Source organism: Centruroides vittatus, unplaced genomic scaffold (genome assembly GCF_030686945.1).
Source record: "Centruroides vittatus isolate TY-2023 unplaced genomic scaffold, ASM3068694v2 contig_350, whole genome shotgun sequence".
Classification (NCBI taxonomy): Eukaryota; Metazoa; Arthropoda; class Arachnida; order Scorpiones; family Buthidae; genus Centruroides; species Centruroides vittatus.
Window position 1 is genome coordinate 1,288,060 of NW_027122173.1, and position 19,538 is coordinate 1,307,597.

Genomic DNA, 19,538 nt, shown 5'->3' on the forward strand with positions numbered 1-19,538 from the left:
TTACTAATGACTTGCTTCAAACTGCTACCAATGAACCAGATTTCCTCAAGAAAGTCATAAGTGGAGATGAATTGTGGATCTGTGGTTATGATCCAGAAATGAAGAATCAGTCATCCCGATGGAAGTCATCTGGTTCTCCACAACTGAAGAAAGCATGGCAAAGTTTCAGCAAGATCAAAACCATGTTAACTGTTTTTTGATTGGGAAGGTGTTGTCCATTATAGGCATGTTCCTCCAGGCCAAATAATTAATAAGGAGTACTACCACAATGTTCTTTGTCAGTTGAGATATGCAATGTGACAAAAATGGCCACAGCTATGGGCAACTGGTGATTGGCAGTTTTATCATGACAATGTGCCCGCTCATGAATCGTGTCTCGTGCAGTTTTTGGTGAAACGTCAAATCACCTAGATGACTCAGCCCTCTATAACCCAGATTTGGCACCCTGTGACTTCTGGCTTTTTCCAAAACTAAAATAACCTCTACAACCATCAAATGAAGAAAAATTTTCATTATTCAAATGTTTTTAATCTGGATGTAGCCTACCACTCTGGAGGACTCAGGATGAACCCAAATGGGTCAAAAAAGCCCTGGAATTTTCAGGTGGTGGTCTGTACAGATACATCAGGCCTTGTCCCTCACCATCCTGTTGCCTCGTTGTGGGCTTGCTAAAACTTTCTCTTTGTGCCCACAGGACATAAAGAATTAAAATATAAAAAATGAGGTTAATTTTTTTTTAGCTTAGTTAAAAAATTTTTAAACTCTTCACAGCAGTGGCATGCCATCTATGGAAGCTGTGAAAGCACTGCTTTCCTTGTATTTTCTAAAGTATAAGTACATATTGTGCGATTATATTCATATTTTAACGTAATTTGAATTAATTAAAATTAATATTTTATTATAATCGCATTATGTATCTTATTACAAATTTCTATATTACATGTGAAAAAAATGATAAGATTGCTCTTTTATATTTGAATATCTGTATATGCATATTTCCAATGGAAACACTGTATTGTCAAATACGGGAGAGCTTCCACAGCAAAAATATTTGAATGGTTTAAAGCAGCCAGATTACAGGCATTCATACATGTGGTTTACAGAGCTCCAACCGCACGTGGTTTAGCTCATGGATGCTACACACTAAAATATTGTATAATGCTTCCAATGATTCTATCCAGGGTCAGCACAGCTTCTCTATCATCAAATGTCACTGCATGTCACTGCTTCACAGCATTAATTATGAAATCAAAATCTTTAAATTTCAATATTAAACAAATTTTGAATTAAATTAAAATAAATTTCAAATATATAAAAGTTTATAAATGAAAAATAAATAGAGGACTTTGATTTCATGAGTAATTTATGTAAAAATGGATATAAATTTTATTGAAATGATATTGGATTTAATTTTAAATTTTGCTTTTAGATATATATTTCAAACATTTAAATATGTAAATAAAAATTTATTTTTTTTAAAGGGAGACGAAGAAATTTTTGGCCAATATTGTCAGTGTGATACATTTTCCTGTGAACGTGATTCTGAAGGCAAAATTTGTGGTGGACCTTCACGAGGAATTTGTTGTGGAAAGTGCATTTGTCAACCTGGTTGGACTGGAGATGATTGTGATTGTACTGAAGATCAGAGTACTTGTATAGCTTCCATAGGAAATAGTGAACCTTTGGTTTGCAGTGGTCATGGTGATTGCATTTGTGGAAAATGCAAATGTCATAATGATGAACATGGATCATATACAGGCCTTTACTGTGAAGACTGTAATGTAAGTATTATTAAATTTTAAAAGTTATTTACTTCAATGTAGAGTAAATTTTTTATAAATTATCTCTATTCTATCTTCACCTACTTCAGATAACAGAAATTAGCTACACTTTATGCCAAAATAGTTGTGATGTAAAGTACTCACTATCTTATGGCATTAAAAACAACTTTTTATTCAAAATTGCAAATACTTTTGATAACTTAACAATTTCCTCATTTGATTGATTTGGAATCAAATCAAACAAGATTTTTCATATTTGAACAGAACAAGAACATAATGGACAACTTTTTAAAAAAAAATGCAACTGAAACATTTTTTTTTTTAAGTTGTCCATTATGTTCTTGTTCTGCTTAAATATGAAAAATCTTGTTCAATTTGACTCTAACCAAATCTGACTGATGAAGATAGTTGTAAGATATCAAAAGTATTTGCAATTTTGAATCAAAAGTTGTTTTTAATGCTGTAAGACAGTGAGTATATTACATCATTCCCTACTTCAGTTTAATAGTTTAGAAAGCACTGCAGTAGAATGTCTAAAGTTTTTCTGTAGCAACACTTTGCTTACCTCTAAATTTTTGTGTAACACCTCACTCTAGAACACTCTAGAACTATTCCACACATTTATAATATTTATGTACTGTACCTTTCATATGGAAAGTAGAAACACACACATTTTCACTGTATAAATGCCCTGGCGCTGTACTGGGCCAATTGAGAGACAATAATTTTGTTCCGATCGGGTACTTTAGTAGAAAATTCTGTGGCACAGAATTAAATTATGCAACGATTGAAAAGGAATGCTTATCCATTGTCCTCGCGTTACGTCACTTCAAACCCATTATATTAGGTCATGATTTGAGAATTTATTCTGACCACAAACTCCTAATTTATCTAAGGGATATGCAAAATCATAATAAACGTTTGATGCGATGGTCTATGGAACTGTCTGATTATTACCTCAGCATTTCTCACGTTAAAGGAAAACAAAACCCCATTGCTGATTTACTATCATGCCCGGTGGAATGGGAAAATTCCCCTAAACCTAAAGGTTACGATCTTAACACTGTAAGCGACGATTTCTGGAGGCGGATGGTTGATTCTCAAGAAAGAGATGAGTTCCTGAGTAAGTTAAAATCTAATCGTGTAAATAGAGACAGTAGTACCCCCATCTATGATACAGGTATTCAACTTGAGTACCAACTGGAGGGTGGGGTCCTTGTTCATGTTAAGCCCAGGCGTTATGGGTTGCGGCAGTGGAAGCAAACATGCGTCGGGAAGGACATGATCGATGAGGTAATAAAGGCGTTCCATAGTGCCCCCTCGGTTCCAAAGTGCCCCCTTGCCGGGCACTTCGGAACCGAGAAGACCCACGATCTCATAGATCGTCATTACCATATTAGGAACCTCCCATCTCATGTGAAGCGCTATATAAAAACCTGCTTAACGTGTCAAAAACATAATTTGCATCGTAATCGTGCACCATTCCAAGAGACGGAAACTGCCGATTTTCCGTTTCAGAAAATCGCTATGGATATCATTGGCCCCCTTAATATCACTCCGAGAGGTAATAGGTATCTTCTTTCGATCATCGATATATTTACTAGGTATGCTGAGGTCTGCCCCATGAGCAATCAATCTGCAACCGCTGTTGCGGAAGCATTATTTGAACGGGTTGTTTGCCATTACGGCTGCCCTGAAGTAGTCGTGTCTGATCGCGGTAGTAACTTTACCTTGCGGGTATTCCAGGAAGCTTGTGATTCTCTAAAAATAAAGCATAACCTCACCACCGCTTATCGTCCTTGTGCCAATTCCGTATGCGAGAGATTCAATAAATCCATTTGTGGTGTAATTTCTCGTATATCTGGAGGGAACAATAGGGATTGGGATATATTCGTACCCCAGCCCTGTTTTCTTATAACAATGCATCTCACGCATCTACAGGTGAATCACCAGCTTTTCTTTTATATGGCTTCGACCCCCACTTCTCATGGGCTTTCCCGAGTGATATGGAGGATAACGTAACAAGTAACAATTTCCGTAACGAGTGGAGAGAGAAGTTAAAATGCATCCGGGAGATAGCTTATGAGCTAGGGAGACATAAAAATAGGTGTAATCATAACCGCATTAACAATAACTGTAAGGTCAGCGATTGGGTAATCGGACAGTGTGTGTGGCTGCTCCGTAAAGGAACAGGAAGGAGGTTTGGAAAGTTTTCCGCCAAGTATCTTGGCCCTTTTCGCATTGTCCGACTCTTGGGACCCGTCACCGCAGAGATCGAAGGAAATTCCCCTAACAGCCGCACGGTCGTTCATACGGATTGCTTAAAACCCTGTTACACTCCGTTGAACTTTAAGAGACAGACGAGGATGAGGAGGGGAGAAACAACCAGAACCATTAATCTCGAGAGCGATAGCGATGATGATGATGAACACCTATGTATGTTCAATGCATTCCCATGAATTCGGATCGGAATCAGCAATCACATGAAGAACAGAGGAATAGAGATCATAACGACATACCGCATAGTGATGGTGCAAATCAGGACATACCAACCCCACGTCATGATTACTATCTACGTGGGAAAAAAAGTAAATTACCACAGATTGCACTATGGTAATTAATCCTTCTGTGGGGGACGTATGTAGCTGTACGCTGTATATTTTTGTTGTAAATATAGATTTAAGTTTAGTTTAGTATCTTTCTTTTTTCTATTCTTTGTCTCATCTCCTTCTAGAACTTTTTTGCTTTGTCTTTCTGGTTCATTATCCCTTTGGTGGGATTACCAATTCCAAGAAAGGTGTACGTAAACAAAGGGTGAGGCAAGGCCCTGGGGCCGATGAACAAAGGGTAAAGACACTTTCGGTCGGAACACTCAACGAGGACGGACGGAGAGAAGGAAGGCACGAGATAGCTAGCATGACAATCAAAGACCACTAAGTTTCGAAAAGGAAACTTGTACTCGAATTCCGAAGAATAAAGGCGGAATTAGGGTAGTCACCCGATCGAATTTTAGATGATTGAAGGCTACGTTCACCCCAAGGAAGCTAGTGAAGGAAATTGAAAAGAGTGCTGACACATGACACGAGGTGCAACATTCACCCCAAGAAAAGCATCAAACTAATATCTCACCCAAGTCTTTAAAAACAGGAAAGTCTCGGGTATTTCTATTTTTTTTTTTTTACTTCTATTTTCCATCTTCTCTTCTTTCCTTAGTTATAATTAGCATAAGTATTAGTTTGTAAGATTCGGCCCACGTATAGTTGTCGCGCTCGTTGATCTTTTGTCTGTTAGTATAGATTGTAATGTGTGTGTGTGTATAGTAATTACTTGTAGTTGTTGGGATCCAAAGAACCTGTTTAGAGCGAAAATAAATTACTTTGTCACGTGAATAAAATCTAGTTATTTATTTGTACTATTCCGCTCGCTGGACCTTGTACTTGTCGCCCTAAACTTCACAATACAAACTTATCATTTGAATACCCAATATAATTTCATTCAAAAATTATATTATTGTAAAGGATAATACATTATTAAATCAGATTATATTAATTAAATTAACCAAATGTGGTACCTTCTCGTGTAGTAAATGTATAAGTCTATTTGAAAATGTTAAAGTTGTTATAAGATTAAGTTCACAGAAACTAACAATATTTGATCAATATAAACATTTAAAATAAAATTACATAAAACTACAGAAGTTTTAATTTTGAGAGATAGCATTGCAGCTAAAGCATATTTGTTTTTAATGTTATTTTTTTAAAACAATATTACTTAAAATGATGCTAAGTTTGATGCTAATAATAAAGATATTATGTATGAAAATGAATACAATCTCATAATCAAAATCATTCCTTAAAAATTTTCTGAAATTTATGTATTTTTTATCATTAAAATATTAATTTTTGATTTCAGACTTGTGAAGGTCATTGTAATATCATTAGAGACTGTGTTGAATGTACTCTCTTTGAATCGAGTGTATTAACAGAAGAAGAATGTTTAAATTGCACTTCGTACAGAATTCAAACACAGGATGAAGTCAAAGGTAAATAAATAAAAACTTTGTAATTATTAATCTAAAACACAAAATATCCACACACTTATTTTTTCAAATTTTTTAAATATATACACAATGTTGTTCAGATTTTAGGATATTTTGGCTTTTTGCATTTTCTGCAGTTTGAATGCATTAAACATGTTGAGTACTAAATGCTTTGGACAATCACAAAAAGCTATCACTACTGTGGCAGTGGGGTTATGATAGCCGACAGCAAATGATAAGCAATGATTAACAAACACACTTTGTTAATTTACAAAAAAAAAACTATATCTTTATTTGCTAAGCTACAAGGTTCTTTTATACTAGATCCCAACGTGTAAGCAGTGGTATTACAGAGTCCAGAATATGTAATATAAAACTATTAATATTACTAAGGGTCCTTAACTATCTTAAACCTACTTACAGACTATGAGAATTGAAGAAAGAGAGAATATAGGTACAGAAAAAGGGGAAGGTGGAAATACCCGGGATTTTTGCTCTGAGGGCTTCATGATGCTGAGTGGGGTTACTGATGCCTCTTATCCTCTGTTTCGGTAGATACCTCTCGTTCACTTGGACGATAATCCACTCAAATCTGTCCAGTAAGATTGTCAGTTCGTCAGGAAGTTCTTTATCTACTATAACACTAGGTCTTCTCCGTCTTGACCTCACTCGTCGAGCTTCGATCTCTAACCTGTCTCGTTCCAACTCACAACCCGTGCTCCCCGACCTTTCTCGTCCAGAGCCGAGATCACTCCTCTTTCTTTCTTCTTTTCCTCTCCTCTCTGATTTTTTATTACTTTGTTTTTTAACAAAGTTGTTTTTCACTGGAGGCATCACTCCCCATCAGGTGGTAAAACAATTAGATCGTAAAGTGATTAAGAAGGAAGTCTTTTTTTGTCAACAGGAAATGGAGAGAAACAAAGAAATCTAAAATCTAACTTAAATTTATAATTTTATAAAAATACAAAATATACATTAATATGGCCAACGGCCACAGGGTTATAATGCTCAGTGATGGGACTAAAATTATTTTATTGAGAAATGTTTTGGCAAAATTAAACAAGTTTTACATTGTACTAATATGTTATGTCTTTCAACAAATATTATTATTGCTATTCTGCAATTTAGTTAAATAATAATTAGCAGAAATACTAAATGAGAATTTCTAACTAAAAAGAACTAAAAAGCATTCATATCTAAAAATAAAACATAGCCTATGTTGCTTTAATAAATGTTGAAAAATAAGGAAAATATTAACATTTTCATGATGTGTTGATTGGTGGCAACACTGATAATTTTTTTGCTGAGCTCCCCCTACTTTTCTTTTGTTCTTCTCTTCCCGCCTTTTTTTTCTTCCAGATGTGTGAAGTTGTAGTGTTCTTTTTTTGTTTAAATAAAAGTTTTTTGTTAATTAGAGAAGTGTGTGTTAGAGGTTCTGACATAAAGACTCAACAATAAATGATTGCAATTTCCCATTAATTTGAATATAGATCATATTCAAATTAATATGATCTATAATTTGAATTATAACATTAAAGTAAAAATAACAATTAATGGGGATACTATAGATTGCACCCTATGGAATTTCGGGACTTTGAGTATATATCTGAACTCGGGACTGAGACGAGTTCAACGATACCCTACTTTTGGACCGGAGATGAAAAATAAAAAATTGTTGTTCAATAAAAAGTTAAAAAAAACAATGGGATTGGTAATATTTTAAAATATTTGTAAATTCTAAAAATAAAATATTTTCAGATTAAAAGACGAGTAAAAAGAAACTACTCTTTTGTAACCGACTTCGCGTGATTAGCAGACAAATGATTAACAACAGATACTAACTTCTACTAGAACCAAATTTTTTGCTGTTTATTATGTTCAAAATCTCCATTCAATTTGAAAAATAAAAAACTTATCATACTTTTTTGGCGATTGTGCGATGATCGGGAGTCACGTCGCTCTCTCCGCTAAGCCTATTGCGTGTTTAACAGGCAGTCCAGCAAGTCAGCCATATATACCTTCAACAGAGGCAGATGTTGATCCACAAGCACACTGATTGTCTGCAGTTGGAGTTAAGTCTTTTTTGCACACCCTGGTGCTCCTCGACCTTGGGGCCTATGGCCCCTCAGCTAGTACTATGTGCCGCTTTCGCAGCTTGTCCAACAAACCTAACCTATCTCTCCAGAAGATGACCGTAGTCTGACGTCATGGTTTGCAGACTTTACCACAAGATGGCAGTTCTAGCAACTAAGGTGCCGTCTGCATGATAGCATTAAAAAAGTATGGTGACTTTCTTATTTTTTGTCTCCGGTCAAAAAGTAGGGTACCATTGAACTTGTCATCGTTCCTCAAGTTCAAATATATACTCAAAGTCCCAAAATTCCATAGAGTGCAATCTATAGTACACCCTAATTTATTTATTTATTTTACTAAAATACATTTTTTTCAAGTAGTCAATTATAAATTATATCTATAATGAATATTAATGTTTTATTACAATGTAAATAATGTTCTTTACTATTCAGTGTTAAAATAAACGTTATTTTATTGCATATTTGTTGATAGTGTCATGTTAGCCTATGGTTCTGTCACAGAATATTTCAAAAAACAACAATGTTGTTGTTTCTTTTTTAAACATTCTGACAAAGCTTGATTGAAACAACTAAAAGTACTCAATAAATATTATTTTTTAATTTTTGATTAATAAAATAACAGAATTTTCTATAACTAAACATAATTTAGTTTTAAAAAACTGGAAAAAATATAAATTTAATATGTATAAATAATCAAATTATTGTTTAATATGTAAATATGAGAAAAATTCATTATTAAATATTTTAATTTTGCTTATTGTCAGTATGTGAACTTTATGAAACTTATGAAAAGTACAATTTAACCATTAAAATAAATAAATAAAATCTAATAGGAAAGATAACATAATTTCAATAGTTAAAAACTACATATTTCTTTAAATGAAAATATATAAAATATAAATATTAAATGAAAAGTAGTTTATATAGTTTTATTCCATTTAAATTAAAACTAAATTTTGCATTGAAAGTCTTGAACTACAATTTTTATAAGCTCAGAATTAAATATTGAAACAATAAAATGATTTTAGTTGCTGTATTTACATAATAATTTTATATTCTGCTTTATTACTAATTATTAATAATATAAATATATTTATTTTACAGTTGAAAATAAAAATGAGAAACTGTGTGTGTTCAAAGATAATGATGGATGTTCTTTTACATTTAAATATACTTATAATGAAAGTAATGAACTTTATATTTTTGCACAGAACATTAAAGGTAATTTTTTTATAATTTTATTTTAATTCTCATTAATTTAAAATGTATATATACAGTTGAAATTTAAAAAGAATAAATACAGTTCATTGTTTAGCTGTTTAACACTTCAACTGTCATTTTTTTTATCACAGCATTTATGGAATGAACAATACCATTGCATTTAAGAACAACTTGTGGTGAAGTACTCGATCTTTAGAGTATTCACCATGCAGGAACGAAAAAGAAACATCGAAGAAATAAATCACATGCTCTGACTCCAATACAAGGAATTTAAAGTTTATAGTTCTTCCGACCACTTCTCTGTCCTTTTGCTATAACAGACACTAAAACAAAGGAAACAACACACAAAAAAACGAACTTGCCAATCTCTCGTCTACACATCATCTCTACTTTTTCTTTCTTCCAAAAAGCCCCACTTCCTTCGTTGAGCATGCGCGATATCCCTCTCTCCCTCCTTTACTCTGCCCCATCCAAGGAGCTAGTTATGCAACAGAACACAACGTATTCAGACCATATATCTCCCCCTTCTCCCATCAAAAATTTTACAACAAACAGAAAACTTTTCACCATGAGGGGCTAATGTTGAGTACACCAATATGCTACATTTTGTGTCTCTACAAAGTTTGATATCTAGTTGTTGTCCCCATGACTCAATGCATGGAAGTTGATTTGGTGCCTTCTCAAGTTGTACTTGCTACTCAAACTATCCTCAGTTTTAGGTATCCTCTCACCTTGAACCTTATGATTCTCATCATTTTCTGGTAGAACAGTTTCCCTTTGTCTATATGCCCTATGTTCGATTCATTCCTCCTCTTCATTATCTTGTTTCTCATCAGCTCTAGTTGACAATTTTTGGGGCATACAGCCTCTCTTTTTTCTAAGATCAGCCAATTTGCTCTCAGGACCAACATATCTCTTGATCCAGTCAATGTGGACTGTTTGGTCATCCTCATCCTTACATCCCCTTATTCATTTCTTCAAATAACATGAATTCAACATATTCTCCCAGCAAGTGGACAGCCTATTGGGTGTCTCTATTTATAGATTTATATATATGTTTTATGAAGATAGATGAAAGATGTCTGTATTTGCATGAAGTTTACTCCTTTAAAATAGATTGGAACAATACCATTATCTGCTTTCCAAACATGACTTTCCTTTTTTAGAATTGGCCATAATTTTCTGAAGTAGACAAATTTCAGTTTCAAATTAAGTTTTAATTACTAGTATACTTATACAAACAAGGAATTTTAGAATGGGAACATATAGACAAAGATGCCATATGTTTCAGTGTTATTAGATTCAAACTTATACAATCAAATGTCTTATTAAAAATTTTACAAATACATTTATGTATTTTAATTGTTATAGTCATTTTAATTATAATTAATTATGGAATTCTATTTGCTTTTATTGGAATTATCAAACCAATACACATCAATAAAAAATGTTATTGGTTTCAATTTGTTTTTATTGTTTTTTAACAGGGTTTTAACTATAAATATTTCTTTATTTTTAAACTAAGATGTTTTGAATGTAATAATTTAAGCACTTTTCAATATTTGTAAAGGTTTTCTCTGTTATTTTATATATAATAATATATCCAGGTTTTTTATTCATATATAGCAATGTAGTTTTGGCTATTATTTTTGGACTTATCACCAGTGCTGTAACTAGGAGTTTGGACGCCTATGGCCAAGAATAAAAATGGCGCACCTTTTTAATTTTTGTTATTAAATAAAAATAAAAATGGTGGTTTATTTCTGAAATATACGTTTGTAGAAATTACAGATAATAAATACTATATAAATATAATTTTAGAAGTTTTTTTGTGTTATTAATTTTGAATACATATTATTCCAAAACCTTCTTGTTGGCGCCTTTATTAAATCAGTGCCTATGGCGGGAGCCATGTTGGCCATACCCTAGTTATTATGGCTCTGATAGTATCACACTATGTTTTCTTAGGAATCTTGACTTGTCTTTTTTCTTTTTATTTTTTAGTAACTTTACTAATACATTAGCTTCTAAGAAGAAAATGTACTAGTGATAAAAATTATACTTTATGTGGGAAATTAAAAGAAAAATTTACAAGATTGTATTTTTAAAACAGAAGAAAATTTTATTTAATGAGAAAACCTTTTAAGTTATTATCTTGTGAAAGTGCAATTGTGCCCAATCATCACTAAGGTAATAATACAACAATATTGAGACAGTATAAAATGAAATAATAAATTTGAGATAACACAATGCACATTAAAAGGGATTTGGATACCAACTCTAGGGCGTTCCCCCAGCTCTGCTCAAGAACAAAAAGATCCAGCACATGGACCTGCATGACAAACAAAGAGGTATTTACACTTACAATAATAAAAAAAGAGCATGATATTTATTACAAACATTTACTTTTAAAACTAACTTATGCCTAAAGATGTGGTTTGGGAAATTAAGATAGATAGAGAATAGAGACAGGAAAAGTACCCATACTCTGTTGATCCTTCTGTTTCTGAGATGACTATTTTAGTTGATTCTTGGTGGGATTTCGTCGTTCCTTTTGGGGTGGTATCGTATACCTTTTTTCTGGGGATAATGGAGATTGTCTTCATTGACGATTGTATTAAGCCTTAGGACTCTGGTGGCATGAAGCCTTCAGAAAACTTCTAGATTCTTCACTATGGTATGGATTGACCTTCTTTCTTTGCCGTTTCCCTCTCATCTGTGTTCTCCTCTCCCTTTTCCAAAAAATTATTACTTCCACATTTGGGCCCTTGGGCATTTAATCTCCCCATGGGATGTTCAGAATATCTATCAACAACCGAGTGAAGTAGAAATAAAGGGCAGGAGAAAGTTCTAGAAACAGGAAATGATAAGAATTGAGGACAAAAACTACAATCTAGAATATTCTATAACTTAAAATTATGGCATACAGCCACAATCTAAATGTAATGCTCCAACTGAAGAGGGGTAAAAAACCTGAAATGTACTGTACATATTGAAGTTTAATGTTACTAAAAAAATAAAGAGAAAAAAGACAAGTCAAGATTCCTAAGATAATGTGGTGTGATAAGTCCAAAAATACATAGCTGTATAAGATTAAATTACAAAGGAAAAGGACATGAAGCTTTAATAATAAAATTATTAGATTTATAGTGCTTTTTACTTATATTTGTATATGAAGCATGCAATGCCATGATGTTGTAAATGCCAAAAAACAAACTTTTCAGGAGAAGTAAAAAACACATTTTCTAGTGAATGAATTCATTTTAATTTTACAATAAAAAGATTAAAATATAAAAGTCTCTGGAATATGAAAATGATGTAAATATAAATTGTAATGTTTTAAGTTCCAAAAGTCATGTGACTTGCACGTTAAATGTTATGACTTCACATAAATTCAAATTCAAAATACAGCCAGTTACAGCATCATTATTGCTACAATATTTTTTTCAGCAGTAAACATTGCATTTAGAATTCAATTCTTCAATAAAATGTATTTAGAGAAAATGGCATTTCACTCTTCATATATTTTGTATTATATAAGATTTAGTCGTTTTTAGCTAAAACTTAACTTCTAATAAATTATTAATTGTTGTTTAAATGATTATTTAAATTTCCAATAAATATTTATTTCAGAATGTCCAAAACCAATAAATGTGCCTTTAGTAGTTGGAATTGTAGCTGGTGGAGTATTTCTAATTGGATTAATTGCAGTTTTGATAGTAAGATTTTGTATCCATTTAAAAGATTTACGAGATTACAAAAAATTTCAAGAAGAAGTTGATAAACTTAAATGGGGTCAAGTAAGTGAAATATTTTAATATTATATTTGTTAGAAATTTAAGTAAAACTATTATTATTTAAATTTCTAAGAACAAAGAATGCAAATTTACCTTTGTTGTGATCTATATTTAAGAAAATTTTATTAACACATTAAAAATATATCATGGTATGTTATAGACAACACAGAATATAATTATAACTTAAAATGTAAGGAAAGTCCTTAAATGTAAAATCCAACAAAAATTTCAAATTCTCTAAAGAACTTCAGCATTTTCTATAGTTTTTGAAATTTGTCTATGAAAAAAAAAGTGGTTTGGTTTGGATAATGATGATAAAGATGAACTAGCCACAGGGCTATAAAGTCATTAGACAAAGCCCCCAACTCAGAATATCAGTAGGTCCTACTCCAACCTCTAAATAACAGTTTAAAACATACTTTGATTATATTAACCCAGAATGGTGTTCAGAAATCGGGCTACTTTTTAAGCATTTTTGTTGGTCCATTTTTACTAATTTTTGTTCCTCTGGCAACAAACTTGCTTCTGACCCCAACTCCACTGCCCTGCTAGTCACTAGATAATCTGCTGAATTAATCAATGCATCTTTAACAATGGGTGAAGTTAAAGGAACTCTAGCATTTTCAATTTGGCTAATGGACCATCTTTGGGTGCAGACAGATGGAAGTGATATTTACTTTTATCTGTTCACATCTGAAGATGATCTGTTAACTAAGTCAAAAATGTTAGTGTTAAATACAGAACTGACTCCAACTTCAGCACCAGAGTAAAATCTACACTTCCTTAAACCTGTTACTGGCGTTTAACACATATAAGATATACAGTGGGTGACAAACGTTTTCAAACTATCTCGCAGTTCTTCCTCAGGTCAACTAGCTTAGGAATGCTTCTGAACGGAGCATATGGAATTCAACGGGATCGAATGTCATTTTGACAAAGTCAGTCGTGTGCTGGTGGAGGTAGCTACGGGTCAGCATCTAATAAGGACTGCCAGACCAGCGACAGACTCAGCTCCTCCTTTTGGTTGACGCATGTGGCTACCTGGCCGGCTTTATAGATTGCTATGGTTTCTAGCCACTTAAGATGGTCTTGGTGGGGTGTGTTGACGATGACTGCAGCTTTATCAAACTGCGCCTCGACATCGGGATCGGACGCATATGTTGCAAGGGCAGTAGTGAGCCGCCCATGCCGGATATCTGCTCGGTGATCCCTTATACGGGTATTTAAGGAACACTTGGTAGAGCCATGGATAATAAGTCCTTATCCCACCTGTTGTCTCTAATTGGGATGGAATAGATACCAGGAAGTCTGGTGTGATCCGGAGGGTCTTTTTCATTTCGTAGGATATCGAAAATCATGGGACATCTCCTGTATGCTACTCGTATCCAATGCTTCTTGGCTATCTGTGTATGCACTGTGTATGTCTTAAGATATGGGTTAAACGTGATGGGAACACATGTCAAACTGTCAGGCTCTAAGTCGGCATTATCATTTGCGTTCAAGTGTTGGTATCGCTCAACTAAACGGCGCATCAGAGTCGGGTACCCGTGTTTGGTTGCTATCTTCTTAATTCGAGCTAGCTCAGTTGTTAGGGCTTGCTTGGTTGATGAATGTGAAAACGCCGTTCTGACTAGAGCGTTAAAAGCTGCCGCCTCAAATGAGAACAGGTCGCACAAATTGACTGGTATGTACGTAGAAGTAGCAGACGGTTTGTGGTATACTGACGTGTGGATGTTGGATTCTTCTATTCTAATGCCAACGTCAAGAAAATGGACCTCCTCTGTGCTAGCCTGCTCCATTCCTACCGTCAAACCGCAAGCGTTGTTGTTGATGGCTTGCACGAAAGACGCCATGTCAGGAACTTCCCTCCACATGATGAAAATGTCGTCAATGTATCTTTTACAGACCAGGATGTTAGGGAGGAAAGGTTGGAGGACCTTGCGTTCAAGCTGCCTGATGACCATTTCACAAAGGTCCCCAGACACTAGGCTACCCATCGGTACTTCTTTCTTCTGCTGGTAAACAGTACCGTCAAACGTAAAAATAGAATCGTAACATATGAGATGGGCCACTTCTAGTATTCGTTGGTGTAGCATTCGGTCCTGAACTACACTAAATAAAAAATCTCCAAGGGAGTAGAAGGCTGGAGGGAGCTCTTCCGAAGGGTAAATAGACTTGAAGTCTAAGAATGTCACAAATCATGGCAGGGAGGGTAGATCTCGTAGAAGGCAGCTGAGGACAACTGATGTTGTGAGGGTAGTCCTCCAGGTGGGGAGCTAGAAGGTTGTGAAGGCTAGAAGGTTGCTTTTCGCCTAGGCAAAAATGCATAAAGTGGGCCAACAACTTTTCCCAATTGTAGATAAAGCAAGGGCACCCACATCGAAGCTGGAGAAAGCAACCTTCTAGCCTTCACAACCTTCTAGCTCCCCACCTGGAGGACTACCCTCACAACATCAGTTGTCCTCAGCTGCCTTCTACGAGATCTACCCTCCCTGCCATGATTTGTGACATTCTTAGACTTCAAGTCTATTTACCCTTCGGAAGAGCTCCCTCCAGCCTTCTACTCCCTTGGAGATTTTTTATTTAGTGTAGTTCAGGACCGAACGCTACACCAACGAATACTAGAAGTGGCCCATCTCATATGTTACGATTCTATTTTTACGTTTGACGGTACTGTTTACCAGCAGAAGAAAGAAGTACCGATGGGTAGCCTAGTGTCTGGGGACCTTTGTGAAATGGTCATCAGGCAGCTTGAACGCAAGGTCCTCCAACCTTTCCTCCCTAACATCCTGGTCTGTAAAAGATACATTGACGACATTTTCATCATGTGGAGGGAAGTTCCTGACATGGCGTCTTTCGTGCAAGCCATCAACAACAACGCTTGCGGTTTGACGGTAGGAATGGAGCAGGCTAGCACAGAGGAGGTCCATTTTCTTGACGTTGGCATTAGAATAGAAGAATCCAACATCCACACGTCAGTATACCACAAACCGTCTGCTACTTCTACGTACATACCAGTCAATTTGTGCGACCTGTTCTCATTTGAGGCGGCAGCTTTTAACGCTCTAGTCAGAACGGCGTTTTCACATTCATCAACCAAGCAAGCCCTAACAACTGAGCTAGCTCGAATTAAGAAGATAGCAACCAAACACGGGTACCCGACTCTGATGCGCCGTTTAGTTGAGCGATACCAACACTTGAACGCAAATGATAATGCCGACTTAGAGCCTGACAGTTTGACATGTGTTCCCATCACGTTTAACCCATATCTTAAGACATACACAGTGCATACACAGATAGCCAAGAAGCATTGGATACGAGTAGCATACAGGAGATGTCCCATGATTTTCGATATCCTACGAAATGAAAAAGACCCTCCGGATCACACCAGACTTCCTGGTATCTATTCCATCCCAATTAGAGACAACAGGTGGGATAAGGACTTATTATCCATGGCTCTACCAAGTGTTCCTTAAATACCCGTATAAGGGATCACCGAGCAGATATCCGGCATGGGCGGCTCACTACTGCCCTTGCAACATATGCGTCCGATCCCGATGTCGAGGCGCAGTTTGATAAAGCTGCAGTCATCGTCAACACACCCCACCAAGACCATCTTAAGTGGCTAGAAACCATAGCAATCTATAAAGCCGGCCAGGTAGCCACATGCGTCAACCAAAAGGAGGAGCTGAGTCTGTCGCTGGTCTGGCAGTCCTTATTAGATGCTGACCCGTAGCTACCTCCACCAGCACACGACTGACTTTGTCAAAATGACATTCGATCCCGTTGAATTCCATATGCTCCGTTCAGAAGCATTCCAGAGGTAGTTGACGTGAGGAAGAACTGTGAGATAGTTTGAAAACATTACGTGTCATAACAGGTTTAAGGAAGTGTAAATGTTAGTGTTCCTTCACCTTCACTGTTAAAGATGCATTGATTAATTTAGCAGATAATGATAATTCGCGAAGTAAAAGATTTCAATGATCTTTCAATCATTTTTATTTAGACTCCTTTAGAAAATGTAATACATTTTTTAAACTTTGAAATACAACATATTTAACATACTGTATGTCTAACCTTATTCCTCACTGGAATAGATACATGGGGGCCCTGTTGCTCACCACCCAATTGGCTCCATTGTGGGTTTGATTGGATCATCTTAGTGTTCACATGGCAGAAAGTGAAATATGAAAAAAGTAATAACTGTAATAAATGCTAACAAAATTCAAGAAATCAAGGATATTTTAGTTTATATAATATAAATATGATCTGAAAGATATATTAATTAGTTCTTCATAAAAAACAGCATACAATATGCAAGAGTATTGTATACAACTGGAGAGAAAATGATGACACAAGTAAGATTTAACCTTTGAAATTCCAGCAAGAAGCTTATTGAAATAAAAATGCTTTTGACCAGATTGACTGATCCTCAGTTGAAGAATTTCCAAATAAAAAATTCATAACAGAAAATAAAGCAAAATAAAAGATATTAAATGACCAATGGAAAACACAAAATTTAAAAATAGAATACATAAGGTTTAACTGTAACAGAATATGAGAATAAAAATGTTAAATATGAACATAACAGAGAATAGAAATACTGTATGAATAAAAATAACAAATGATATGACTCATCTTTTAAGTGAAAAATTTACAGTTAAAAATATTTAATTGATTTCAGTATTCAATGGAAAAGAAAAAGTATTACACTTCCTTTCCATAATACCTTACATATGAATTTTATAATATATTAATATGTAAATATAGTCCATTATTTTTTTAAAATAATAATAATATTATTTTGAAAGCACATTACTTATTATAATTAATTTTTTTTTAGGAAACAAATCCTCTATATAAGAAAGCAGTATCTAGCTATCAAAATCCAACTTATAACCCAAAAAACAATTGATTATAACTTTAAAGGTTGAATCATTTTAAAAAGAACATTCCATCATGTTTACTTAAATTTTATAGATATTTAAGAGCACTTAATAGAATACTGTAAAGTATATTGATATGGAAGAGGAAAAGAAAACATTCTTGAAAAATTAGTAATGTTTTATCAGACTTTATTAATATAGCATCATATATTATGTATCATATTATTTTTAAAATTATCAGTGTAAACAATGAGAAATACTCCTAATTCAGAAAATAAGTTTTTTAATGAAAGTTGCAACAAGTTATATAAATACGATTTTCAGGGAAGCTTTCAGAAAAGTATTTTTATATATTTAGCAACTTTGTTAATATTTTATAAGATCAATGGCAGCAGAACTTTTTGCAACTAGAGGGGAGAGAAATTTATCGTAGTTTGGAATGGTTGAAGTTTTATATATATACAAGATGTACATAAAGTCTGGAACAAATGGGAAAAATGTGCAAGAACACATTAGTACTAATGTTAATGAACAATATCACTACAAAACATGTCTCCTCACTGACAGATGGTCATCCACTTTGAGCTTGTCATGACTGATCCTGTTTCTCAAAGTTACTGAAGCAGTTTTGCCATCATGCCATGTGTTATCGGCAGTTTTTCTGAATATCTGAAACCAAATTTGGCTGCCTTTGTATATGTCCTTCTCGGCTACAAAGGAGAATTATCTTCATTCAGTCTTTCTTACTAGGCACTATCACTGAATCTGTTATGAGAAAAAATTTCCCATTGGTTCCAGACTTTATACACATCCTGAATGTTATTTAGAGTATGAAAGCAGTATTATTAATTTAAGTATAAAAAATGACAGGAATATTTTGTTACTATTTATCATTATGTTGTTATTTTCTCAGTATTAAAAAGTGGAAAACTGTGTAAGGTATGTCAAACTGCTTTTCAAATCTGTAACAAGTTAATATGTTGTCATACAAAAACAGAATAGACAAGTCATATTTTAACTCAGCTCCATACTTTGATGATTACTAATTTCTGAAATTTGACAGCTGTTTAATCAAATAAACTGGCACACATACATAAGTAAAGTCTTAATGATGAAAATGCATTCCTTATAAAATATTTTTTTAACTTCATAAATACAGAAAAAATTGTTGTACTGTAGCAAAAATTGGAAAAATAGGAGATGATCCCAAATACTAATACTAATGAAAATGATTTTATTACTGAGATAAATTTATATTTTCTCTATACCTCCTTTAGAGGAAGAGAGAAAATTTCATACACCCCCTCTTGTATTTTTGTTATATAGGTTAAAATGTATTATTACAAATACATAAGATTTTGTATTGATAAGTGAAAAAAATGTTTTTGTAAAAACAAATAGCAATATTTTAGTAATAATATCAGCCATTCTAGTTTTTCCTACTGTTTTTGCCTAAGAGTTGTTACATCCAACCTTTATCAAAAATTATGAAAACTGATTATCTGCTAGAATTTAAAAATTTTCATAATTAAACATCAATTAGTAATACTTTTCATCAAATAATTTTAGTTTTAGAGTAAGTAAATAATGTTTTGACAAATATTTCATCTTTGGGATTAATTGCTACTTCAATATTCCAAAAGACAATTATTTATATGAATTTTCTAATATCAAGCATAATTAAATTATCATCAGATAGTTCTAATGAATAAAAATATTAG

General features: G+C 33.9%; 1 protein-coding gene across 1 annotated transcript in view; it reads left to right on the plus strand.

The window, feature by feature from the left end:
• LOC136974556 (integrin beta-PS-like) overlaps positions 1–19,291 on the plus strand; it is a 200,173-nt gene extending 180,882 nt beyond the window's left edge. The window contains exons 26-30 of the mRNA XM_067269471.1: positions 1,482–1,781; positions 5,694–5,823; positions 9,018–9,134; positions 12,768–12,934; positions 17,775–19,291. Coding sequence (XP_067125572.1) covers positions 1,482–1,781; positions 5,694–5,823; positions 9,018–9,134; positions 12,768–12,934; positions 17,775–17,846 — 786 coding nt within the window. The 3' untranslated portion in view covers positions 17,847–19,291. The remainder of the gene's footprint in view (positions 1–1,481; positions 1,782–5,693; positions 5,824–9,017; positions 9,135–12,767; positions 12,935–17,774) is intronic.
• The last annotated feature ends 247 nt before the right edge of the window (positions 19,292–19,538 follow it).